Raw genomic sequence first — 26,300 nt, forward strand, 5'->3', positions numbered from 1 at the left:
ATGAGTATCCTTGTGGAGGAGTCCATCTCTGTGCCATTTTTAGGATCATATCTTGGAGATAAAAAGGTCAAATCAAATGTTGTAAATAGTTTTAAGAATGTGGATATATAGCAGCAAATTGCTCTCATAACAGTTGTTCATAGTAAGTCATTCTTGTGTGTATCACCTCCCATAGATGCCTCTTTTTCCCTCTGGGTATTATAAATTCAGTGATTATTCTTGACATCTCATTATGTTTCTTTTTCATCTACATATTTATGTTTCTTTTGTTATCAGTAAATTGAACTTTTTCATGTGTTTATTAATCACTTCTGAGTGTGTGTGTGTTTTTGTGTGTGAGAAATGCCACTCTATTTCTCTTGCCAGTTTTTTGTTTAAGATGTTTTTCAGGTGGGTGTGGTGGCTCATGCCTGTAATCCCAGCACCTTGGGAAGCCGAGTTGGGCAGATCATCTGAGGTGGGGAGTTCGAGACCAGCCTGACCAGCATGGAGAAACCCAATCTCTACTAAAATACAAAATAGCTGGTCATGGTGGCGCGTGCCTGTAATCCCAGTTAGTCCGGAGGCTGAGGCAGGAGAATCATTTGTACCCAGGAGGCGGAGGTTGCAGTGAGTTGAGATCGTGCCATTGCACTCCAGCCTGGGCAACAAGAGTAAAACTCTCTCTCAAAAAAAAAAAAAAAAAAGATGGCTTTTTGGATGGGCATGGTGGCTCATACCTGTAATCCCAGCACTTTAGGAAGCCAAGATGGGAGGAACACGAGGTCAAGAGATCAAGACCATCCTAGCTAACATGGTGAAACCCCATCTCTTCTAAAAACACAAAAAATTAGCAGGGTATGGTTGCACACAGCTTTAGTCCCAGCTACTCAGGAGGCTGAGGCAGCAGAATTGCTTGAACCTGGGAGGTGGAGATTGCAGTGAGCAGAGATCGCACCACTGCACTCCAGCCTGGGTGACAGCTCCGTCTCAAAAAAAAAAAAAAGGTGTTTTTCTTCTCCCATTGGTATATAATGATATTGTTCTGCAAATTTGATATCATTCTAATTTCAATTATGTTCTTACATTTATATTCTGAAATCACTTTTTCTTTTATGGTTAGAATAAGTATTTACATATATATGCTGTAATTATTTTATAATATTGTAAAAATTTAACCCTTGAATCCTTTTAGAGTTTATTTCACTAATGGGGACTCAAGTAGGAAATTAACTTTTTTCTTCCCCAATTAGTTCACCACTTGTTCTAATATCATTACTGAATAATAGCTCTACACAGATCTCAAAGACCATGTTTATTTTATAATAGGCTTCTACATATATTTATACTTTCTGGTTTTCTTATTTTTCTTATTTACCTTATCCAACTACCTTTGGAACTTTCTGGGTTTTCTATTTTGATCTCTGTGTTTGTCTTTTTATTTTTAAAGACAGGGTTTCACTCTCATTCAGGCTGGAGTACAGTGGGGCTATCATGGCTCCTAGCAGCCTCAACCTCCCTGGGCTCCAGCAATTCTCCCACCTCAGCCTCCCAAGTAGCTGGGATTACAGAGGCACACCACCATGCCCACATAATTTTTGTATTTTTTTTTTTTCTGATATGGTGTTTTGCTCTTGTTGCCCAGGCTGGGGTGCAATGGCAAGATCTCCGCTCACCACAATCTCTGCCTCCCGGGTTCAAGCAATTATCCTACCTCAGGCTCCCAAGTAGGTGGGATTACAGGCACGTGCCACCATGCCTGGCTAACTTTGTATATTTAGTAGAGACAGGGTTTTTCAATATTGGGTAGTCTGATCTCAAACTCCCACCCATAGGTAATCTGCCCATCTCAGCCTCCCAAAGTGCTGGGATGACAGGCATGAGCCACCTCACCCAGCCCCTATCTGTCTATTCTTATATGAGTCACATATTACTTCAAGTAGCATCACTTCATAATTAATTTTAGGAATCTTACAGAATAAATGCTTTCATTTCCATTGTCAAAGACAAAATTACAACGTATTTAGTTTAAAGATCTTAATTGACTTTTTTTTTTGAGGCAGAGTCTTGCTGTGTCACCCAGGCTGGAGTGCAGTGGCACAATCTTGGCTCACTGCAACCTTTGCCTCCCGGGCTCAAGCGATTCTTCTGCCTCAGCCACCCGAGTAGCTTGGATTACAGGTGCGTGCCACCATGCCTGACTAATTTTTTGGTATTTTAGTAGAGAACAGGTTTCACCTGTTGCCCAGGGTGGTTTCAAACTCCTGAGCTTAGTCAAGCCACACGCCTTAGCCTCCCAAAGTGCTAGGATTACAGGCATGTGCCTTCACACCCGGCCCTTGATTGACTTTTATTTGTGAGTCTAGAATCTGGCAACACCTCATTCCATAAAACAGATGGAGTGTTCTAAAGAGCTGAGCAGAGAAGTTTGCCTTTATAGACAGAAAAGAGCCAGGAAAGCAGAAACACAGAACAGAAACTGAATTGGTTTTCGAAGTGACATTGCTTATAAAAGTTAAAGCAGAAGGGACTTTCTTACCGTGTCAGCTAAAACTGGCTGTTGGGCATTTGGCTATTACCTCTCACTCTCTCCTGATTTCTTAGAAGGTTGGATAAGCAACTTAGTTCTGGCTTAGTAGCAGAGAACTTTAGCATGAGCAACTGCATTTTGGTTTTGTCTATTCGGCCTAGTGCAGGAGCTCAGTCCAAACCAATGGCCTCCGATATATTTCATTGAACACCATCTTCCCTTTTAGAAGTTCCCAGAAATTGCCATATTAAGGTTTGTTTATTTAGCTCATCTCAAAAAGATGACAAGTTCAACTAGATACTTTTCCTTGTTCTACAATTTCAGTCTAGATTAACTGGTTTGTTCATGGAGCCATCAAAGATGCGTTTATGATCTGGGAAATGAACTTCCTAGCCTCACTGTCTGTGTTCACAGTGTGGCCCCAACCTATTTTTCCAGTCATATCTCCAACTAATCCAGTTAACTACAATAAACCTTCAACTATATATGTTTGTTGCTTCTCTTCTCTATCTTTGTTAACATTTCATTCTTTTCATGAAACTCCTCGTTCTGTCCTTTAACTCTTACATATTCTGCAAAGAGGCTAAAGATTGCCTTATCTATAAAGGTCTCCTGAACTTCCTCGGCAGTGAAACAGCACACATATCATTACTGCCTTATGCCTGTTGACTCCTGTTTGCCTCTTTCTGTAGTTCATGCTAGTGACTTGTGTGGGTCTTGTTCCCTCACTAAGTCATCCGCGGTTAGAAGCTCCACCTCATAACCTCTCACCAGAGCCCAGCAGAGGTCCTGGTACACAGCTCTCAGTAAAGGATTATCCTCTGAATTAATTCATTCTTCACCCTGACCCTTCTTCACATTACAGAACATTCTCCTGGGCGGCCTTGTGATCTTTGCCACCTTTGTGACTTTATGCAATGGATCATGCTATGTAATACATCATAAGATAGTTCCAGGAGAGTCAATCAAGGGTAAGTCTTGACTTTTCAATGTTTATTATGTTATTGCAGCCTGGTAGACGGACATGTCTGCAGATGAAAACCTTTGTGTTTGTTGTTGTTGTTGTTGTTTCTTGCTTGAGACAGTCTCACCCTATCTCCCAGGGTGGAGTGCAGTGGCGAGATCTTGGCTCACTGCAACCTCCTCCTCCTGGGTTCCAGTGATTCTTCCACCTCAGCCTTCCAAGTAGCTGGACAGATACCCGCCACCATGACCAGCTAATTTTTGTGTTTTTGGTGAAGACAGGGCTTTGTCATATTGGTCAGGCTTGTTTCAAACTCCTGACCTTGGGTGATTCACTCGCCTTGGCCTTCCAAAGTGATGGGATTATAGATGTGAGCCACTGTACCTGGCCTCACCTGGGGAGCCTTCTAAAAATACAGGTGCCTGGGCCCTGCACCCAGAGATAGATTTCATTGATCTAGGGTAGGGCTGAGACATAGAAGGTGTTTTTCAAGTACCCAAGATGTTTCACATGTGCACCCAGGGTTGAAAACCACCAATGCAAAGCAAAGGGAAGTGTAGAAGTGAGATATTGACCGAGAGATAATCCAGCAGGAAAACCCTTGGTCCCAAGTACCCCTAGGCTCATATGGCTAACTCATTCAAGAAAAGGGCCTTATTTTTTTCTTGAAATACCTGTTCTGAAATAAAAGTCAGAAGGATGTAAGCTTCCTGTAAGAAAACGTTACCAGTAGCATGAACTGAACAGTACTGGAATTAGCCATGGGTGAATCAAAGAACACCATTCTTTGATATCTTTAAAAGCAATGAGCTTCTCCCTCTCTAGAGGGGTGTAGATAGTAGGGGCTGGACTCAATGCCGTGATAGACCTAATCGTCATTGGATGACTTACACTGATGATGTTGTGTGTATTATTTTAGAATGCACGGATCTCAAAGGAAACAAACACCCGATAGACTCAAGGTGGCGGACTGAAGACTGTGAGCTATGTGCTTGCCATGACATAGAAATATCGTGTTGCTCCCTGTAAGTCTGAAGCCAATGCTGGGCAAGAGAGGGACATTGAACAGCTTCTCCCTCTCACAAAATTCCATCCCTCATGGGTTTAGTTTCTGCTTTAGTTTTTCATAGACTTTAGAGAGTAGTTTTAGATTCACAGCAAAACTGAGCAGAGGTACAGAAATTTCCCATATGCCTCCCACCCTCACACATGCACGACCTCCCCTGATATCAACATCGCCCACCACCATTGGCATATTTGTTATGACTGATGAATCTACATTACACATCATTATCACCAGAGTCCATAGTTTATGTTAGGGCTCACTCTTGATGTTGTGGTAGTGGAGGGTTAGTTTTCAGTCCTATTTCTTTCTTTTTAAAAAATTGTGGTAAAATATACATAAGATAAAGTGTACCATGTTAACAGTTTTAAATGTACACTTTAGCAGCATTAAGTACTTTCGCATTGTTGTGGCATCACCACCATCCACCTCCAGAACTTGCTCACCCGGTGAAACTGAAGCTCTCTACCCATTAAGCAGTCTCGCTCCATTCCTCTCCCAGCCCCTGGCAACCACCATTTTACTTTCTGTCTCTATGACTTTGACTACTCTAGGTCCCTCATATAAGTGGAATCATATGGTAATTGCTTTTTTGGGACTGGATCATTCACTTAGCATAATGTCCTCACGGTTCATCTGTTTTGTAGAATGTGTCCGAATTTCCTTCTTGTTCAAGGCTGAATCATATTCTGTTATATAGAGAGACCACATTTGGCATCGCCATTCATCTGTTGATGAACACTTGGGTTGTTTTCCACCTCAGTCTCATTTCTGTTGTTTTAGAAATTTGATTAGTAGCTTTATTCCAGATGAGCTCCCAAAGACAGGGAAGAGTATCCAATGGTCTGACGCTATTCTAGACATTGGCCTGGTCATCCCTTCAGCCTTGGCCTTGTAGATTTGCAAAAACAGCAGTGACTCTGAGCATAGGCAGTGGAGTAGATGTGAGGGGAAGGGAGGATCTGTAGTGTGCCTTGCACTGTAAAACCTATGCTGCTTCACTGCTCAAGTTTACCTCACATCAGCTAAAAGGCTATGCAGATGTTTTCTGCTGGGATGCTACGGATTCCAGAAGTCTAGTACTTGAGCAGACAGAACACAGAGTACCCTTAGTGTGGTCCTAATTTACCTGTTTCCTCAGCAGCTATGTCCATACCAGCCAACCAACTCCCAACCCCTCAAGTCCATCTAACCTCTTCATGTAGCCTTGACTTGTCGTGTTTTGCAGGAACAGGAGTGGATCTGATGGCAGAAGCACTGGTGTCAAGGGGCATTTCCCAAGCTTGTCTGATCACAGACTCACCTGGGAAGCTTGATGAAATACAGATTCCTGGGCTCCATCCCAGATGTGACTGATCAGAATCTGTAGGGGAGGGGCCAAGGAATCTCAATTTTAACAGGTGGCTTAAGAGTCTTATGAGGACACTATGAATAGAGAAGCAAGCACTTGACTTAGATCAGAAAACCTGAGTCCTACTGAACTTAAAGTGTCTGGAGAATTCCAGCCACATTTATTGAACAGGCCCCATGCTAGGTGCCTAATGGAACAAGAGGAATATTGAACTAAGAGATGGCTGGCTGCTCAGAGGAGGCTCCCAGGCATCACATTTGCCAGGTCACTGGGTATGACAGCCGAGCCTTGATTTTGTGGCTGCAGAGATTTGACATTGTCTTTATAGCAAGTGTTGATGTCACTATGGTGGAGTGTGATTGTATCCCAGCCAGGAGGATTGGTGACTGGTCCCTCCCTAACACAGGCGCATGGTTCTCTGGTGGCTAAAGCATCCATGTCACTCAGATTTGGCATCCCTGACCTCTTCTAGGATTTTCCACTGTAGGCTAGGATTCTTGTGGGCCTAGTTGGAAAAGAGCCAGCCTGCTCCTTGCAGGGAAGAGGGAAGAACCTTGATACTGGAGTCAGAGTAAGTTGAGTTTGAATCTCCATACCCTTGTATACTAGCTGTGTGACCCTGAGTAAGTTTCTGAATGTCTCTGAGCCTGTTTCACAGTACAATCGGGGATAATCAGGTGGCTATGAGAATTAAATGAGATTCTGCATATACATTCTTTAACCCAACAAACACTTAATGCCTTCTCTGTGCCAATTCTGTGTCCTGTGAGCCTGACGCAGTAACTGACACCTGGTCAGGTTTCAGGGTGCCCTTTCCTTTCTGCTGCCATGTTGCCTGTTCCACTTAGCACACTGCTCCACACTGGGGAAATGAACCACCCCTTCTTCCCTGGATTTGCCTCACTTCCTACCAAGTTTGTTTTTCTCATGAACTTTTTTCTCCTCCATGGAAAAATATAGACTTTGATTAAGCTTATTCTGGAAGAAGTTTTTGGACCCACTGCACCCTCTATGGGACACTGCCCAGATCTCAAGGTACTTGGTGGGAGTGGAGCCTAAGGCTGGGGGCCCAGGTGGAGGCTCCCTGGCAGGGCATGGGAGATGTCCTGGCCTCCACACTGCCTGGGCCGAGCTCAGGGTTGGCTCTCTGACTTGGGTGAGGAAAAGGGAATGGGAGACAAAAGGCCAAGTCCATCCAACCACTGGCTCTGGATAGCTGAGCACCTGATGTTGACAGTTTCCCCTCCCCCTCTCTCTCTGCTGCTTCACCTACAAAGCTAAGTCTGGTTTGAACTGAAATAAGCATCCAGTAATATGCCCTTTGCCCTATAAACTTATATTTGCACATGGGCAGCATAGATTCAGCATTTCACTTCCTACCATGAATAAAAGAATTATATCTCTTTGGCTAGGCACAGTGGCTCACGCCTGTAATCCCAGCACTTTTGGAGGCTGAGGTGGGTCAATGACCAGAGGTTGGGAGTTTGAGACTTGCCTGACAATATGGAGAAACCCCATCTCTACTAAAAATACAAAATTAGTCAGGCATGGTGGCACATGCCTATAATCCCAGCTACTCAGGAGGCTGAGGCAGGAGAATCACTTGAACCCAGGAGGTGGAGACTTCAGTGAACCCAGATCGCACCATTGCACTTCAGCCAGGGCAGCAAAAGCAAAACTCTGTCTCAAAAAAAAGAAAGAAAGAAAAGAAAAGAAAAGAAAGAATCATATCTCTTCAACAAACACCACTTTATTTTTACCTTTTTTTATTGTGGTAAAATGTATACTACATAAAATGTGCCAGTTTAACCATTTTAAAATGTATAATTCAGTGGCATTAAATACATTCACAGTATTATGTAACCATAAACCCTATTTCCAAAACTTTTTAATGACTCCAACCTGAAACTATATCCAGTAAACAATAACTCAGTTTCCCCCCTACAAAACCCCTGGTAACCTCAAATCTACTTTCTATCTCTATGAATTTGCCTAGTCTAGGTATTTCATATTAATAGAATCACACCGTGTTTGTCTTTTTGTGTCTGGCATATTTCTCTCAGCATGTTGTCAAGGTTCATATATGTTGTAGGAAGTATCAGTACTTTATTCCTGTTTCTGCCAGAATAATATTCCATGGCATGGCTAGACCACATTTTGCTTATCCATTTATTTGTTGATGAACACTTGACTTTCTTCCACCTGTTGGCTAAAGTAAGTAATGTTGTTCTGAACATTGTCAATATACAAACATTGGCATATAATGTTTGCGTCTCTGCTTTGAATTCTTTTGGGATATATACCTAGGAGTAGCTTGCTGGGTCATATGGTAATTTTTTTGTTGAACTTGTTGAGGAGCTGCCAAGCTGTTTTCCACAGCAGCTGCACCATTTTACATTCCTGCCAGCCAACAGTCACCTTTAAACATGCAAAGTTTTAAATGACATTTCCCCCAATTTTCTAAGTAAAACATATGAATTATAGAACCATTGGAGGGTATGGGAGAATAAAGGAAAACCTACTAATAATCCTGACTGCTTAAAGGTAATAACTGTTAACATTCTATCATATTTATTTATTTGTATTAAAGAATTGAGACAGGGTCTCACTATGTTGCCCAGGCTGGTCTCAAACCCCTGGACTCAAGCTGTCCTCTCACCTCAGCCTCCTGAGTAGCTGGGATTACATGTATGTGCCACCATGCCTGGGCTTCTAAGATAATTTCTTTATGTCTGTTTTCTACATTTGTTTTCTTGCACATAGTGGATTTCGAATTTTATATCACAATTCTGTGGGCTGATTTTTCCACTTAATGTTCTAGCATTGGGTTGAGCATGGTGGCTCACGCCTGTAATGCCAGCACTTTGGGAGGCCAAGGAGGGGTGGATCATTTGAGGTCAGGAGTTCAAGACTAGCTTTGGGAACATGGTGAGACCCCCATCTCTACTAAAAATACAAAAATTACCCGGGTGTAGTGACACGCACCTGTAATTCCAGCTACTAAGGAGGCTGAAGCAGGAGAATCACTTAAACCTGGGAGATGGAGGCTGCAGTGAACTGAGATCTCACCACTGCACTCCAGCCTAAGTGACAGAGTGAGACTCCATTTCAAAAAATTAAAAATAAATACATAAATAAATATTCTAGCATTAGTATCATCTCATCTCATTGGAACTCTTCAAAATATTTGTATGCACTGCAGCTCAATTAGAGGTGGTCTCTGATTTTTATCAGCTTCTCCCGGGGCTCCATGACACTGGTCTGGAGTGACTCTTTGCTCCAGTTAGTTGAGAGAGCTCCTTTGCCAACAGGCCTCTGAGCCAGGGTTGGGACAACTGTTCCCTTTCCACATTCTAGCAGCAATATGCTGGCCACTTCCTGAACAGGGAGGGTGGGAGGAGCCAGCCTGAACAAGCTGCCTAGCTCCACAGTAGCCAGACTTGCCCCTGGCCTGTCAGCACCTACTGCTGACCTTCTGTGCCTGCAGGATGGAATCTAGGGGTAGGTTGTGTGACTCTATGGTACAGACTGGTCCATGTTCCTGGAGGTCACACTCTGGGGCTGCCAGCCAAGGGGTACCCTTAAGTTGGTGAGGGCACCCCAGCCAGCTGGAGCATGGGTGGCTTACTGAACAGAGGGGGTGGCACTGGGGAGGAGGTTCTGGTGGTCCTTTCTCCTCCAACAGGCTCTGGTTTTGTCTCAATGATAGTGTTTCTACACCTGTGGGTTATGACAGACACAACTGCCAGAAAATCTTCAAGAAGGAGACCTGCAAGATAACTGTGGTGGAGAAGAAGGACCCAAATAGGACCTGTGGTGTCAGTGGATGGATATCGTAATGTGCTTCTAGTAGGCACAGGGCTCCCAGGCCAGGCCTCCTTCTCCTCTGGCCTCTAATAGTCTATAATGGTGTAGCCCTGCCTATCAGTAAAAGATTTTTGACCAAACACTTGAATATGTGTGTACTTTTAATTTGTAACTTCTGTATACATTGATTTAATACACATTATAAAGCATGCAAAACATTTAAAAAGGGAGACAAAAATACATTTGAATGGCCGAGCACAGTGGCTCATGCCTATAATCCCAGCACTCTGGGAGGCTGAGGTGGGTGGATCACTTGAAGTCAGGAGTTTGAAACCAGCCTGGCCAACATGGTGAAACCGGGCATGGTGGCAGGCACCTGTAGTCCCAGCTACTCTGGGGCTGAGGCAGGAGAATCACTTGAACCCGGGAGACAGAGCTTGCAGTAAGTTCAGATCACACCACTGCACTCCAGCCTGGGTGACAGAGTGAGACACCATCTCAAAAAAAAAAAATCCAACCCCAAACAAAACAAAACAAAATACCTATGAATAAAAGCTCTATTTTTCCTAAACTCTGTAATAGGTCATTGTGTGTCCCTTACTCAGGGGACCACTGTCACTCTTGCTGTTTGTGATGTCTGTACTCTGCTGCCCATGTCCTGCTGGCTGGTAAACAATAAAAAAAATGTGTGTCTTCAAGCTGAAATTAGGTCCCTTCTTTTCTTTAAGGTGTTCCTGTTTATCCCTCCTTCCTCTTCATCGGGAAGTATCTTCCATGATATGTCCCCTACCTTCCTCTGTGTTTGCTTGAGGTGAAAGCAGGTTGGAACAAGACAGCCTGAACAAGTGCCCCCAAGGCCACATGCAGCCAGAGGGGAATTCAAGGCCAGGGGCTCTGCCTTGCTGATGGAGAGTGGCCTGGGAGCAAGGCCTCAGTATCAGTTATCTCTTGCTATACACAGAGCACTCAAAACTTAATGGCTTAAAACAATGACAACATCAATTCTCTTTTGACCGTTTCTGTGTTAGGGAACATTTGTTCACTCAACAGGTCTGTACTGAGCATCTAGGCCAGGCAGTGCTCTGGACCTGGGGATACAGCAGTGAACCAGAGAGATCTCAGGAGAGAACCCTGCTCTCCTGGGGCTTGGAGTCAGCTGTGTGTAAGTGATAGATCAGAAATGGGCAAACAGTCATCTGTTGAACAATCAGTGGGCAACTGATAAACAGCTTTATTTTCCCTTGTCCCCCATCTGTTTAAACATGCTATGTGGGCCATTTGAGCAATCTAGACAGGTCACTTAGCTTTCTTGGTCACCTTCAGATAATTTAAAACGGTGGTCTGAGTTACATTTTGAGTTAAATGAAGTCTCATTTCAGGGGCATATCTGAATTGAGAGGGAATGGGGGACAGGAGAGTTAAGGGCTCCTTCTGCCTGAGGTCATTTCTCCTGGGACTTTTATGGGCCTCTCTCTCCACAGCTCCCCTTCCACTCACAGCCTATGATTGTTATCCTAGCTTCTGCATCAGAATCTACTCTCCTGTTGTTTTATAATGAGGTTGCTTTGCCCCTTGTTGGAGTCACTCGGGTGGGATCCATAAAAACCTGCTATGAACTTCTCCTTTGCTGGGCAATGTGGGGTAGCAGTTGCCAACCAAGTATGGAGGACCTCTGTCAAAACTGAGACAGAAAGAAGTACTATTTTAACATCTGGTCACAAGTAAATAATGTGGGTTGTAATTTGGGCTGTAGGCTGTATGTGGTGACTCACGCTTGTAATCCCAGGTGAGGTAAGAGGATTGCTTGTGCCCAGTTTGAGAGCAGTCTGGGCAACACAGCAAGACCTGTCTCCACAAAAAAAAATTTTTAACCGGGCATCATGGCACACGTCTGTATGTAATCCCAGCTACTCAGCAGGTTGAGGTAGGAGAATCACTTGAACCCAGGAGGCAGAGGTTGCCACCAGCTGAAATTGTGCCATTGCAGCCTGGGCAACAGGGCCAGACCCTGTCTCAAAGAAAAAAGAAAAGTAAAGAAAGAAAAAAAGCATCTGGGCTCTGACTATTAATTTACTCAACCTTTTTTTTCTTTTTTTGAGACTAAGTCTTGCTCTGTCGCCCAGGCTGGAGTGTAGTGGCGTGATCTCGACTCACTGCAACCTCCGCCTACCAGGTTCAAGCGATTCCCCTGCCTCAGCCTCCTGAGTAGCTGGGACTACAGGCGCGCGCCACCACTTCAGCTAATTTTTTGTATTTTTAGTAGAGTCGGGTTTCACCGTGTTAGCCAGGATGGTCTAGATCTCTTGACTTCGTGATCCACCTGCCTCGGCCTCCCAAGGTTTTGGGATTACAGGTGTGATCCCCCGCAACCGGCCTATTTACTTAATCTTCAGAAAAAAAAAAAAAATGTGGCAAAGGTGTAATCATACATCATATGTCCTGTTGTGTCTTATGATAATCACTTCTGTATCTAAATAATAAATATTTTGTGAGGACATCTGAATCACTTGGGATGGTCTTCGGCACAGAATCTGCCTTCGAAAAAAATGCTTCATTTAATTTGATTCAGTCACGGAGGGCGAAAGGATACTATGCAAGGCTAGGAGTGAGTGTGCGCCTGTGCTCTGCGCCTCTACAGGGCAGTCAAGGGCTTCTGGCGGAACACAGCGGAGATCTCGCGAGACTGTCAGACGGATGGCGTCAGCCGCCGCGTCCAGCCAGAATGCTCCTTTTGACAACTACTAAAACCAAGGGACATTGAAAATCACTAACAAAGCTCATCAAAAGAGTGGCAGTGAGCTAATGGTGTGGTGGCTCACCTTGTAATCCCAGCACTTTGGGAGGCTGAGGTGAGGTGATCGCTAGAGGCCAGGAGCTGGAGACCAGTCTGGACAACATAGCAAGACCCCCATCTCTACTAAGATTAAATAAATCAGGTGTGGTGGAGCCCGCCTATAGTCCCAGCTGCTCAGGTGGCTGAGGTAGGAGGGATCACCTGAGCCCCGGAGGATGCAGTGAGCTAAGATCGAGCCACCTGCACTCCAGCCTGGGCGACAAGGCAAAACCCTGTCTGTCTTTTTTTTTTTTTTTTTTTTTTTTTTTTTTGAGATGGAGTTTCGCTCTTGTTACCCAGGCTGGAGTGCAATGGCACGATCTCGGCTCACCGCAACCTCCGCCTCCTGGGTTCAGGCAATTCTCCTGCCTCAGCCTCCTGAGTAGCTGGGATTACAGGCACATGCCACCATGCCCAGCTAATTTTTTGTATTAGTAGAGACGGGGTTTCACCATGTTGACCAGGATGGTCTCGATCTCTTGATCTCGTGATCCACCCGCCTCGGCCTCCCAAAGTGCTGCCCTGTCTCTTTGTAAAAGTCCTCTTTGGTTGTCAATCTACAGAGATCAGAGAGCAAAGATTAGATAACCAGCCACCACTCTTATTCAAAAATCCTATTCATTTAGGACTCTGGAATTAGTTTTGAGGGAGCTTCCTGGGCCCCCAACATGAAGAATCTCACTAAAGGATATCCACATACTGGCTTGTCTCCCACCCCACTTAGTCCAGGTCCCAACAAGAATCGCCTCCCTAGTGCCCGAGCAATCCCTCAGCGTGGCGGAAACGGATCTCCCCTCTGGATGGAGCTGAGCGGCACTGCCAGAAACCCCAAGGAAGGGAACGCCGCGTCTGGGCCGCAGTCCGGGTCCGCCCCCCTCCCCGGTGGCCGGGGGCTGCCAGGCTGGCATTCTACAGGCGTTCCCGTGTTCCGACGGCCCGGGTGCAGGGGCAGTCGCGGCCCCATCCTCCGGCGCGCAGGCTGAGCGTCACTCCTGCCGCCCTCGCGTCCCCGAGCCTGCCTCTCACGCCCGCGTCGGCCGCCAGCGACCAGCTCTGGCTGCTCCTGCGGATCTCCTCCACCGACCACGGCTCCTCCACACGGGCTTGGACGCCGGCGCCCGCTCCTGGTCGGGGGTCATCCGGTTCATCTGCAGCGAAAAAAAACGAGGAGACAGGCTGAGCCTGAGGGCAGCAGGGACGGCGACCCTCGCCCAGGCCGTTTCCTTTGTGGCCAAGCCTGCCGCCCTCACCATCCCAGCCTCCCGGCTCGGTGGGCTCCGAGGCCACCCCCGCGCGCCAGGACCGCACAGCCCCGGAAGCGCAGCGCAGCGGCCCCGGGCGCCACCGCTTCAAGTGACCTGGTGTCAGGTGACAGCGCCCCGCGTGTTCAGACCTGCGCTGTTGCGGCGAGGAAGCTACGGACGGGAACTGGACAGGAGTTTGGTGTTCTCGGCTGCGTTGGGGCGGGGGAAGCTGCCCGAGCCGGGCCGACGCCAGGGAGCGCTGCCGAGGCCAGTTGGCCGGGTGGCTCTGCGGCCCAAGACCCGAGGCAGCGGCGGTGTAATGGCACTGGCCGCCAGTCCGGCAAGTCTAGAGTGTGGGGACCTCCAGCAGCCAGTGGAGCCACAAGCCTAGGAACTTTCGACGTCGGCGCTGTGGGCGGAGGAAAAGGCCTGCTTTGCTGCCTCTTCTCGTGCAGCAAAATCCGCTGCTGTGGAGCCGGCAGGCGGGCGCTCAGTGGATAGAGAATCCCTGATCTGCCTGGGCATCACCTTGCTCTTGTGACCTGCTCGGCTGCCACTGTGTAGGGGCTGCTTAAAGTCCTCTGCACTCTCACCATTGCCTTCAAATTCAAGGCCAAGCTCCTCATTATGACAGGCATAAAACTCTCTCATTCGTCCTCTGCTGTCCCAGCTCAGGGCTCCAGCTCTTCTGTCTCACACTTCCTTGCAGTTGCCTCTGCTTAGTCGCCCTTGTGCCAGAAAAACTTACTTATTAAAATAAAATTACCAATTTCTTTCCAATCATGTGTGCCCAAGGGCTAATTATTTAACTTTCCTGAGCTTTCCTCGATAAAACGAAGCCACGTATCTAGCAAGGATGTGATATTATAGTGACAAAATTGTAAAACAGCTGCCACGGTGCTTGGCTTAGGCTGTAGAAGTACCACTGCCCCCATGCACCTTGCTGACACCCAATCCTGGACTTTTTTCTGTAGTCACCTCAGTTATCACCTCATTAAATACCAACCTGATTATCCCAAGTACAGTTTAAGTGACTTAAGTTATTTTCTATGTATTTATCTAAAAGCATTACATTGTATTGTAATCATTTAAATATAGGTCTCTCCTTTAATAAGAATAGCTAACGTTTATCAAGTGTTCAGTATTTACCACTTTATACATTGTTCATTTAATTCACACAATGACTATGAGGGAGGGATTATTCCCAAATTATAGTTGAGGAAATTGAGGTAGGAGAAGTAGTAGGAGAGTTAACCTACTCATGATTAGGTAACCAGGAAAGAGGCCGACCCAAGTACTCACACTGTGAACCAATAAGTTACAGTAACATATAGCAATGTTAACACTAAGACTGGGCTGGCGTGGTGGCTCACACCTGTAATCCCAGCACTGTGGGAGGCCGAGGCAGGCAGATCACCTGAGGTCAGAAGTTCGACACCAGCCTCGCCAACATAGTGAAACCCTATCTCTACTAAAAATACGAAAATTAGCAGGGTGTAGTGGTGCATGCCTGTAGTCCCAGCTACTTGGGATGCTGAGGCAGGAGCATTGCTTGAACCTGGGAAGCAGAGGTTGCAGTGAGCTGAGAAGGCGCCACTGCACTCCAGGCTGGGCGGCAGAGCGAGACTCTGTCCAAAAATACATAAATAAATAAAAATAAAAATAAAATCATACTTTAAATTGCATTTATTCACGTTAGAGAGTTCTTGCACTGCCATACCCATGCCTGAGAATTCAGCTAAATCCACTCATCATACAATATATGAAAGCTTGATTCCTGTACATGTTGATACATTCACAGCCTTTTAAATCATTATAACAGGAGCTGGAATTTTAAACCTGCTGAAAGCCTTTCTGTTTTGGTACTTTATGACATTAAATAACACTTTCAGGTATTAATCTCAGTTTATTCCTCAATAATATAATCTCCAACAAGATTTTTCTTGAAAAGATGTGTACTTTTCAGGGAAAAATACATGGCTCAACATCTAAGAGATTGTTTGCTAAAGTTTTTGGTTCTGAAATGAAATCTTCAGTTTAACGAAGGATCCATTCTTTTTATATTAAGTACCCAAACTCTCATTGGCTCAGCTACTCACCCAAATTCATCAGAAGGAAGGCATCTTGCCTGTCACCTAAACTGTGCCAATGACATTGCCCAGAAGTGGTTGGCAGGTCCCAGCAGGAGACACTGTAATGTTCCTAGGAGTCCAATTCTTGCACTGACTAATCAGAACATCACAGCTGGATTGTTTTACCCATTGGCTTCACTCCTGCCAGTCGCAAGTCTGCATCTCCTACATTTGGCAAAAATATTTAAGTATAAAATATTTAAATGTTTAATAATTAAATTATAATACATGTATATTTATTGTACATAATTCAAATTTTTTACAATTTTTATATTTTAACTTTAACTTTTTTTTTTTTTTGAGATGCAGTCTGGCTCTGTCACCCAGGCTAGATTGCAGTGGCATGATCTTGGCTCACCGCAGCCTCCACCTTGCGGGTTCAAGCAATTCCCCTGCCTCAGCCTCCTGAGTAGCTGGAAATACAGGCACACGCCACCATGCCTGGCAATTTTTTTTTCCGTATTTTTAGTAGAGACAAGGTTTCACTGTATTGATCAAGCTGGTCTCAAACTCCTGACCTTGTGATCCACCTGCCTCAGCCTCCCAAAGTGCTGGGATTACTGGCGTGAGTCACCACACCCGGCTGTTTTAAATTTTCAATTGGAAATCATTTCAGATTTACGAAAAAGTTGCAAAAATAGCACAAAGGATTCCTATATATCCTTTACTCAGTTTCCCCAAACGTTTATATCTTGCATTAGCACATTACGATCAAAACCAGAAAATTAACATCAATACATTACTAATATGTAATCTACAGACCTCATTCAAATTTCATTACTTATCCCATGCCCTTGTTTGAGCTAGAATTCCTGCAGGACCATACAGTGCCTTTGTTATGTTTCCTTGGGCTCCTTTAAATTGGGACAATTCCTTTGTCTTTATTTCTTTCTTTTTTTTTTTCATGATCTTAACTGTTTTAAAGAGTATTAGCCAATTCTTTTATAGAATGCAAGTCAGTTTGCATTTGTCTGTTTTCTCATGATTAAATTCAGTTATGCATTTCTGGCAGAAAACAATTAACATGCAATAATAGGAAAACACTGAAAAGGAAAAACTGTGGGGACTAGCCTTACCAAATGTGAACACATACAACAAAGCCTCTGTAATTAAAACAGAGCAGTTCTGGTACACGATTAGATACACAGTTCAGATTGGAATAGAAGAGAAACTCCCAACATAGACCCAAGTACATTTGGAAATAGTATATTGATAACAGTGGCATCTCATGCCACTGGGGAAAAAACAGATTTTTTGAATGGTGCTGGAAGCTGGGCATGGTGGCTCACACCTATAATCCAACATTTTGAGAGGCCAAGGCAGAGGATTGCTTGAGGTCAGGAGACCAGCCTAGGCAACATAGCAAAATCCCAGTCTCTACTAGAAATGTAAAAGTTAGTCGGGTGTGGTAGTGTGTGCCTATAGTCTCAGCTACTTGGGAGGCTGAAGTAGGAGGATAGCTTTAGCTCGGGAGTTGGAGGCTGCAGAGAGCTATGACTCCAGCCTGGGTGACAGAGCAAAACCCTGTCTCTCTAAAAGAAAAAGAAAAATGTGCTGGAAAAACTGAACAGCCATTTGGAAAGTTTATATTCACAGTTTACATAAAAATAAAATAATAAACTGCAACTGAGTTAGCAGTGAAAAATGGATTAGACTAGTAAAATCTAAAACCACAGGAACATTAGCAAAAGCCAGGAATGACTTCCTCCTCACTCCCGATGTAACAAAAGTGTAATTATGATTTAAAATTCAGAGATAATAAAATAAACAATTGATACATTTGAATACATAAAATAAAACATTTTCATGCCCAAAAAAAACCACCATAAACAAGATAAAAGGACAATTGACAAACTGGGAGAAAATATTTGCAACATGTATCACACACAAGTGGCTAATATCCCTGATATATAAAGAGCTCAAAAAGTAAGGGACAAATGATTTTAAAATTCAAAAATAATAAAGCACATTTAAACAGCATACATACTATAATGTTTCTTACCTATCAGAACAGCAAAATTACAAAGTAGGACAACACATTTTGGTACTGAAGAGAAAAATGGATTCTCAAATGTTACCACTGGAAATACAAACTAATACAACCCTTTTGAAGGAGAATTTGGCACTAGCTGGCAAGACTTATATTTACTTATATATTTATTCCTTGACCCAGCAATCTCAGTTCTAGAAATTTGCCCTGAAGATACATTTACAACAGTCAATAGTAACCAAAGCAGCATGATACTGGCATAAAAACAGACACATAAACAAATGGAACAGAATAGACAGCCCAGAAAAATACCCATGCATCTACAGCTGCTGTGGTTTCAATGTTTGTCCCCTCTGAAACGTAAGCTGAAACTTAATTCTCAATGTAACAGTATTGGGAGGTTGGGCCTTTGGGAGGTGATTGGGTCATTAAGGGCTCTGCCCTCAGGAAAGAATTCATTCATTCCTAGATTAATGGATTAATGAATTAATGGGTTATCACAAGAGTGGGAAAGTTATCATGAAGGTAGGACTATTAAAAAAGCCAATTTGGTTCACTCAAGTGAGTCTCCTCACCATGTGATGCCCTGCACCACCACAAAACTCTGCAGAGAGCCCCCATCAGCAATAAGGCCCTCACCAGAGGTGCCCCCTTGTCCTTGGACTTCCCAGCCTCCAGAACTGTAAGAAATAAATTTCTTTATTATGTCTTTATTTATTGCCCTCTCTCCTCCCACCCTCTATTTTTTTTTTTTTTTAAGAAATAAATTTCTTGCCGGGCACGGTGGTGCGTGCCTGTAGTCCCAACTACTAGGAAGGCTGAGGTGGGAGGATCCCTTGAGCCCAGGAGTTCTGGGCTGCAGTGTGCTATGCTGATCGGGTGTCTGCACTAAGTTCGGCATCAATATGGTGACCTCCCTGGAGTGGGGACCACCAGGTTGCTGAAGGAGGGGTGAACTGGCCCAGGTTGGAAACAGAGCAGGTCAAAACTCCCGTGCTGATCAGTAGTGGGATTGCGCCTGTGAATAGCCACTGCACTCTAGCCTGGGCAAGATAGCAAGACCCTGTCTCTTAAAAAAAAAAAGAAAAAAATATATATATATATTTAAAAAAAAAGAAATAAACTTCTTTATAAATTATCCAGTCTCAGGTTCAGTAATAGTAACAGAAAATAGAATAAGACAACAATCAACTGATTTTCAAGAAATGGGCCAACAACACATATTGGGGAAAAAACTGTTTTTAATCAACAGTGTTGGTGAAACTGGATATCCACATGCTGAAGAATGTAACTAGGCAACTACCTCTCACTATATACAAAAATCCACTCAAAATAAAGCCTTAAATATAAGACTTGAAACTATGAAACTAGAGTGACTAGAGTTAACAATAACTTATTATATATTTCAAAATAGCTAAAAGAGAGAATTTTGAATCTTCTTGCCACAAAGAAATAATGAAGTTTTGAAGTGATTAATATGCTAATTGCCCTGATTTGGCTATTACACAAAGTATACATGTGTCAAGACTTCACACTATAACCCATACATATCTACAGTTATTATGTGTCAATTAAAAATAAAATAAAGTTCAAAAAGTTGCATCTAATTAATTTTTTTTCCAGTTTGCCAAAAAGAAAGATGTATAAGCAGTTGTTTTGAAATAAAGAGAAGTTTCAAGTAGCAAAATGCATAAATCTGTGACTAATTAGGAGGGATTGTTGTAAAGAACTGTTCTGGTTGTGATCCCAACATTTCATTGGCAAACTGAGGAGGAAATCGAGTCCCATTATCTTGGTTGTTATGCATAAGAACTCAAAAAGTGGATAGCTCAAGGGAGGGCACAGAAAAGCTTCAACAGACTAGAGACCAAAACCTAACCCAAAAACCTAACTGAGCATGTAAATTTTCCTGGTCTTACCTAAAAGGAAGACTCTGAGTGTTAGGAACCTGCTTAGGCAAAAGTGGGAACCACCACCATTCGTTCAGAGGCCAGACATGGCACACCTCTTTCATTCCTTAAGACTCTGGCATCTGGTCAGAACTATGGGAAAAGGGAGGGAGAGGTCATAAATCCTACTGTGGAGGGGTTGGTGAGCAATTGTGTCTACACAGAGTATTCCTTGGATACTTGGCCAGTCTAGATTAGAAAACCTGCCATCTATGTAAAGTCTAGCACATCCAGAGGAATAAGAACCTAATTCTTTGAGGCCAGGAGTGCTGACTCACACCTGTAATCCTAGCACTTTGGGAGGCCAAGGCGAGCAGATCACCTGAGGTTGGGAGTTGGAGACCAGCCTGACCAACATGCAGAAATCCTGTCTCTACTAAAAATACAAAATTAGCAGGGCATGGTGGTACATGCCTATAATCTCAGCTACCAGGGAGGCTGATGCAAGAGGATCGCTTGAACCCAGGAGGCAGAGGTTGCAGTGAGCCAAAATTGCAACACTACCCTCAAGCCTGGGAGACAGAGCAAAACTCTGTCTCAAAAAAAAAAAAAAAAAAAGAGAAAGAAAGAAAAGAAAAGAATCTAAGTTACCATTTTTAACTGCTGCAGAGTATTCTGTGGTAGGAACATACTATGGTTCATGTAGTCATTCTCTCGTTGATGGACCTTTAGATTGTTGCCAATATCTCACTGCTACCAGCAATGCTGCTAAGATAATCTTGGCGATAATTTCTTGCTCACACATGCAAATGTGTTGGTTTTAATAGATATGTCAGATGTCCTCCAAATTGACTGCACTAATATGCACTCCCTCTGGTGGGATGTGAAGGTACCCATTTGCCCAACTCCGGCTTACATCTGTTATCAAACTGGAAAATACTTGCTAATCTGTTCAGTAAAAATAGCATCTCAATACTCTTCTATTTGTATTTCCTTGAGAACTAGTGAGATCAAGCATTTTTCCTTATATATATATATTTGCCACTTTTTGCATTTTTTCTTATCTTTCTGAGCAATTTTAATTTCCTTGAATGGTGTTTTCATATGAATTGCCTATTTGCTATTCATTTGATTTTTTTCTTATTCCCCATTTATTATGAACACTTGTTTGTTAGGACTTTATTATCTTTGCATCTTCAGTTTTTTTTGTTTTGTTTTTTTTTTAACACAGATTCTCTTCCTGTCACCCAGGCTGGAGTGCAGTGGCATGATCTTGGCTCACTGCAACCTCTGCCTCCTGAGTTCAAGTGATTCTCCTGTCTTAGCCTCTCAAGTAGCTGGGATTACAGCTGCCCACCACCATGCCTGGCTAAACTTTTAGTGGAGATGGGGTTTCACCGTGTTGGCCAGGCTGGCCTTGAACTCCTGACCTCAAGTGATCCACTCTCCTTGGCCTCCCAAAGTACTGGGATTACAGGTGTGAGAGATAAGAAATGTTCACTTCCCCCTGCTGTTTTCCCTTTCCCCAACTCTCCTGTTGATATAATCCAGAATTCTAATTCTAAATTGTGATTTTAAGCATCTGTGGCAATCAACACGTTAGTCTTAAACAATAGCATTGGCTGATGACTTAGAGAAGTGTTACCTTTTTCACACTGCTTCTTCCTCTGGATTCATGTCATTCCTTGCAGGAGGACTTCTTAAGTAGTTCTTTTCAACAGAATCTGCTGGTGGTAAACTTTCTTAAATCTTGAATGTTCAAAAATGCCTTTGGGCTGGGTGCAGTGGCTCACATCTATAATTCCAGCACTTTGGTAGGCCATGGTAGTCAGATCACTTGAGCCCAGGAGTTCAAGACCAGCCTGGGCAACATGGGGAAACCCCGTCTCTACACAAGAACAAAATAAATTAGCCAGGCGTGGTAGTAGGCTCTTGTAGTCCCAGCTACTAGGGGGCCTGAGGTGGAAGGATGGCTTGAGCCAGTGAGATCAAGGCTGCAGTGAGCTGTGATCATGCCACTGCACTCCAGCCTGGGCAACAGAGCAAGACTTTGTCTCAAAAAAGAAAATAAATGTCTTTGTTTCACTATGCTCTTAAATAATTCTGTAGCTGGGTTATAGAATTCAGCATAAATTACCGTTATTTTCCAACAGCTCATTGAAGACATTGCCTCATTGGCTTGTATCCGGTGTTGCTAATGAAATTAATGAGGAAAATATGATCCTTATTTCTTTGAGTTTTTAACTTTTTCTCCTTTGGTAGCTTTTAACATTTTTCTCTCTATTTTCATAGCTTTCTTCACTTTTGGGGAATTTTGAGCTATTAATTAAATACTACTTTCTCTCATTCTTCCTCTCTCTGCCTCTGGAATTCCTACTAGATGAAAGCTTGAATGTCATCATTCAGGCTTTATGTCTCTTAATCTTTTCAGTTTCCTGCAGGGGCAGGGGTGGGTGGGCAGCTTTAATCTGCAAGACTCCTTCAACTGAATGCTCCATCTTGCTAATGCACACTTCAGTGTGTCTCTGCTGTCACTCAGCCTGTCTTTTGAGTTTTTTATTTCAGTAACTTGGGCTTTAATTTTGAGCTCTCTAATTGGTTCTTTTTCATAATTGTTTGGTTTTATTTTGCCTTGTTTTGCTGAAGATATTAAATGTGTGACATGGTAATTGCTCCATAAACTGCATACCTCGACCATACCTCGGCTTTCTGTTGAAACTGCTCTCTGCATCCCAAATGTGACAGGCAAGCAGTCCAAACCAATGCCATTTTGGCTCCTGAGCCATTTTAAGAAAAACTAAGACTTGTAATAAATAACTAAGTTCTGTAATTTCCACTCTACCCAGACAATGTGTAAACTAATGCTTATCTTGACTTCTGTGGTTCCACGTAAGTAACAATCAGAATGTCCAAAGCCCCTCACCCTCACCCCCACCCAGGAGGTGGTTTATGGGCATAAAAGGATTTGACACCCTCCTTTTGGGGCCATGGGTTAGAAAGACATGAGTCCTCAGTGGCCACCGGCAATAAAGACCCTGTAATTTGGGGTAGTCGTTGTCTCAGTGGTGATTTCACGCTCACTCAGTTACAACAAATGTACTGGCTTTAATTGACTTTTGGTTGTAAAAAATATTTTTCATTTGTTCTATCTGTTATCTCTCTTTCATGGCGGTGGGCTTTCTCAGACATCTGGCACTTCTTCAGAGCACACTAGTTTTCTGGTTTTGAATTCCGCACCTGAGTTTCAGGATTCAACAGCACTCTCAGATGAGTGCAGCCTCAGGTTATGAGGTTACGTGGGCCTTGGCTTCTCCCATGGCTTCTTAAGAACTTCCTTGTTTATTTCTGTGATCTCAAGTGCTCCCCTTTATGACTTCAAGCCCAACTGTATAGACAGTAATTCCATTTCTCTATCTGTTCTATCATTTATAAGGGCACAGCATGGAGGGGAGGGCCTTTCAGACATTTTTCTTGCCCCATCTTAAGTCCCTAAATTACACTTAAAAAAATACCAGCAAAACTTTTGCCTTTTATTTAGGAAGAGTAGAGAACTCTGACATGAGTTTGGAGTAGGCGGGTGTATGTGTGTTTGCGTGCCTAGGCCGTTTAAACTTGCCCTGTAATGTATTGCAATAAATGTTTTGGTGTCGGTACACTGAACAATCCAACTTAATGATAGGCCAACCTGGAATCTCAGCAAAATTTACTTTGGGAATTTTTTTAAGCATTAATGTCTATAGGAAGACCTAGTAGGAGTGGCTGACAAAGGTTAATAAATGTTATGAGAATATGCTTGTTTTTGATGTGAATGTTGTGGCTCAGGCCACCCTGAAATGAAATTCACAGGGTTGGTTTAGATGTCTTCTCCCACACCTCTCCTTACAATCTGCCTTACAAATGCAGACCCTCCCATCTGAGGCCTGGGTGTAACCCTCAAACACGACAGATGCCAGCAGGAAATATCCACCCTGCCTTAGTTGTAACTCTTGAGTCCTTGTCCATGATATCCTAAAAGGCCACCAGATGGAAACGTGAGGCTGTGAAAAGAGATGTACCACCCCTTGTAAATGGGGATTGACCCTGCTGCTTTCTTAAAATAAATGGTCTTTATTGAATGTCAAACAAGCTTTGAGGAATTTTTCTTTGTTGAATGTAGAATAAAGAGGGCGTTACATGAATGCCTATGCATTTCGGCTTTGGAGAGGAATCCTTATATTCATTCTGACAGCATGGAGATAAAAAGTCTGTCTTTCTGTATTCACGTTTTGTTAACGTCACTTGCTTCCTTTTCTCTCTCCCTGGTCTGTGCGGACCGTATCATCTCTACATCTTCTCTTTCTTGTCCTCTTCTTTGCCTCCTGGAACCAACTTTTCATCCCTCTGGCCTTTGTCTCTTCCTACTTTCTGGCCATATGTGGACCAGAAAAATAGTTATAAAAATGATTTGTTGTTTTACTTCTTACAAACATATGATCCTGTTTTCACTGCAAAAGCCAATGAGTAAGAATTTTTACCATTCCTTCACTGTAAAAAACAAAACTGAGGCCAGGAGTTGTGGCTCCTGCCTGCAGTCCCAGCTACTTGGGTAGCCAAAGCGGGAGGATTAAGCCCGGGGGGGGGGGTTGAGGCTGCAGTGACCTATGATTGCACTATTGCACTCCAGCCTGGGTGACAGATTAAGATCCTGGGTAACTCTAAAAACAAACAAACAACAACAAAACACCTGACAAAAAAACTCCTGCTCTCTGCCAAAACTAACAGAATTATTTAAAAATCTTTTATCGAGTTATAATAATCCAACCCAAAATTGTACCTATTATCATTGTATGTCTCAAATAATTTTCACAAATAAAAAATGCAGTCATTTAACCAGGACTCAGATCAGGAAATAGAACATTACCAGCGTCCCTGAAACCTCGTTCTGTCCACATCCAGTCTCTACCTTCTTCTCATCTGAGGGCAATCATCACCCAGACTTCTGATAGCACAGATTAATTTCACCTGTTTTTGTGCTTTATAAAAATGGAATGAAATGTCCTAGTTTTTGTTCCCCTAGGAGCTGCCCTGAGACAAAGATTTGGTGACAGTTCCTTTATTTGGGAGACAGAGGGAGCACTGGGTGGGGCATGAAGAAGTGAGCCAGGAAAAGGCAGGCAGCAGCCAATTTAAAAAAAAATGTGTCACAAGGCCAGGCGCACTGGCTCACCCCTGTAATCCCAGCACTTTGAGAGGCTGAGGCAGGCAAATCACCTGAAGCCAGGAGCTCCAGACCAGCCTGGACAATATGGCGAAACCTCATCTCCATTAAACATACAAAAATTAGCCAGGTGTGGTAGTGCATGCCTGTAGTCCCAGTTACTCCAGAGGCTGTGGCAGGAGAATTGCTTGAACCAGGGAGGCAGAGGTTGTAATGAGCTGAGATCGTGCCACTGCACTCCAGCCTGGACCACAGAGTAAGACTTTCTCTCAAAAAAAAAAAAGTGGGCCAGGCACAGTGGCTCATGCCTGTAATCCTAGCACTTCAGGAGGCCGAGGTGGGTGGATCACCTGAGGTCAGGAGTTCAAGACCAGCCTGGCCATCACGGCGAAACCCCATCTTTAAAAAAAAAAAAAAAGTGTTACGAAGAGAATAATTACAGTGGGTGACTGGAGTGCACTCCCCCAGGGAACCTCTGGAAAATGCCGCCAATATGCTCCTTGGAATTATGCTACTCCAGAGGGAAGGGGGACTTGCTTGTCCCACTAACGTCCCTTTTCTGCTCCAGCGTCCTACACAAGATGCTGCTTTGCATTTAGTTGTTGCAGCCCCTTAGTGCCTTTTAATCTAGGACAGTTCCTCTGTCTTTTTTTAAATTTCACGACCTTGATAGCTTTGAAGAGTACTTCCCAGTTATCTTGTAGGTTGTCCCTCATTCGAACAAAATTGGGTTTGTCTGCCTTACTTCCTGTCTGAAGGAAAGTAAACTAAGGCACAGAGAGAGTAAGTAAGTTGCTTAAGGTCACACAACATATATGTAATAGAGGCAGGACTTGAATCCGGATCATCTAGCTCTGGAGTGCTGTGTCTTAACCACTAAGCTACAGTGAGTTCTTAAACTGTAACATACAACAATTAGTCGAATGATTGTATGTTACATAGTGGTAGCAGGTGTTCTTATCTGGAAAGGTTTTTTTTTACGATTTTTACAAATATTAGAAATTACATTAATATGTTAAATTAAATATATATATATAGACCTCGCAGTGGCTCACACCTGTAATTGCAGCACTTTGGGAGGCCGGGGGGGTGGATCATGAGGTCAGTAGATGGAGACCATCCTGGTCAACATGGTGAAACCCGGTCTCTACTAAAAATACAAAAATTAGCTGGGCATGGTGGTACCCACCTGTAGTCACCTGTAGTCCCAGCTACTCGGGAGGTTGAGGCAGGAGAATCGCTTGAACCTGGGAGGCAGAGGTTGCAGTGAACTGATATCGCACCACTGCACTCCAGCCTGGACAACAGAGCGAGACGGAGG

The 26,300-nt window shown here is 43.7% G+C and overlaps 1 protein-coding gene across 1 annotated transcript; it reads left to right on the forward strand.

Annotated features, from left to right (window-relative positions):
* Window positions 1-9,824, forward strand: LOC135271960 (beta-microseminoprotein E1). Its single transcript, XM_064370081.1, has 5 exons — window positions 1-81; window positions 3,202-3,315; window positions 3,375-3,480; window positions 4,393-4,498; window positions 9,597-9,824. Exons 1-5 carry the CDS (start codon window positions 1-3, stop codon window positions 9,724-9,726), a joined length of 537 nt encoding a protein of 178 aa, XP_064226151.1. The 3' UTR covers window positions 9,727-9,824.
* The last annotated feature ends 16,476 nt before the right edge of the window (window positions 9,825-26,300 follow it).

The sequence above is a fragment of the Aotus nancymaae genome, unplaced genomic scaffold (assembly GCF_030222135.1).
Source record: "Aotus nancymaae isolate 86718 unplaced genomic scaffold, 86718_ANA_hifiasm-v0.15.2.pri h1tg000099l, whole genome shotgun sequence".
Classification (NCBI taxonomy): domain Eukaryota; kingdom Metazoa; phylum Chordata; class Mammalia; order Primates; family Aotidae; genus Aotus; species Aotus nancymaae.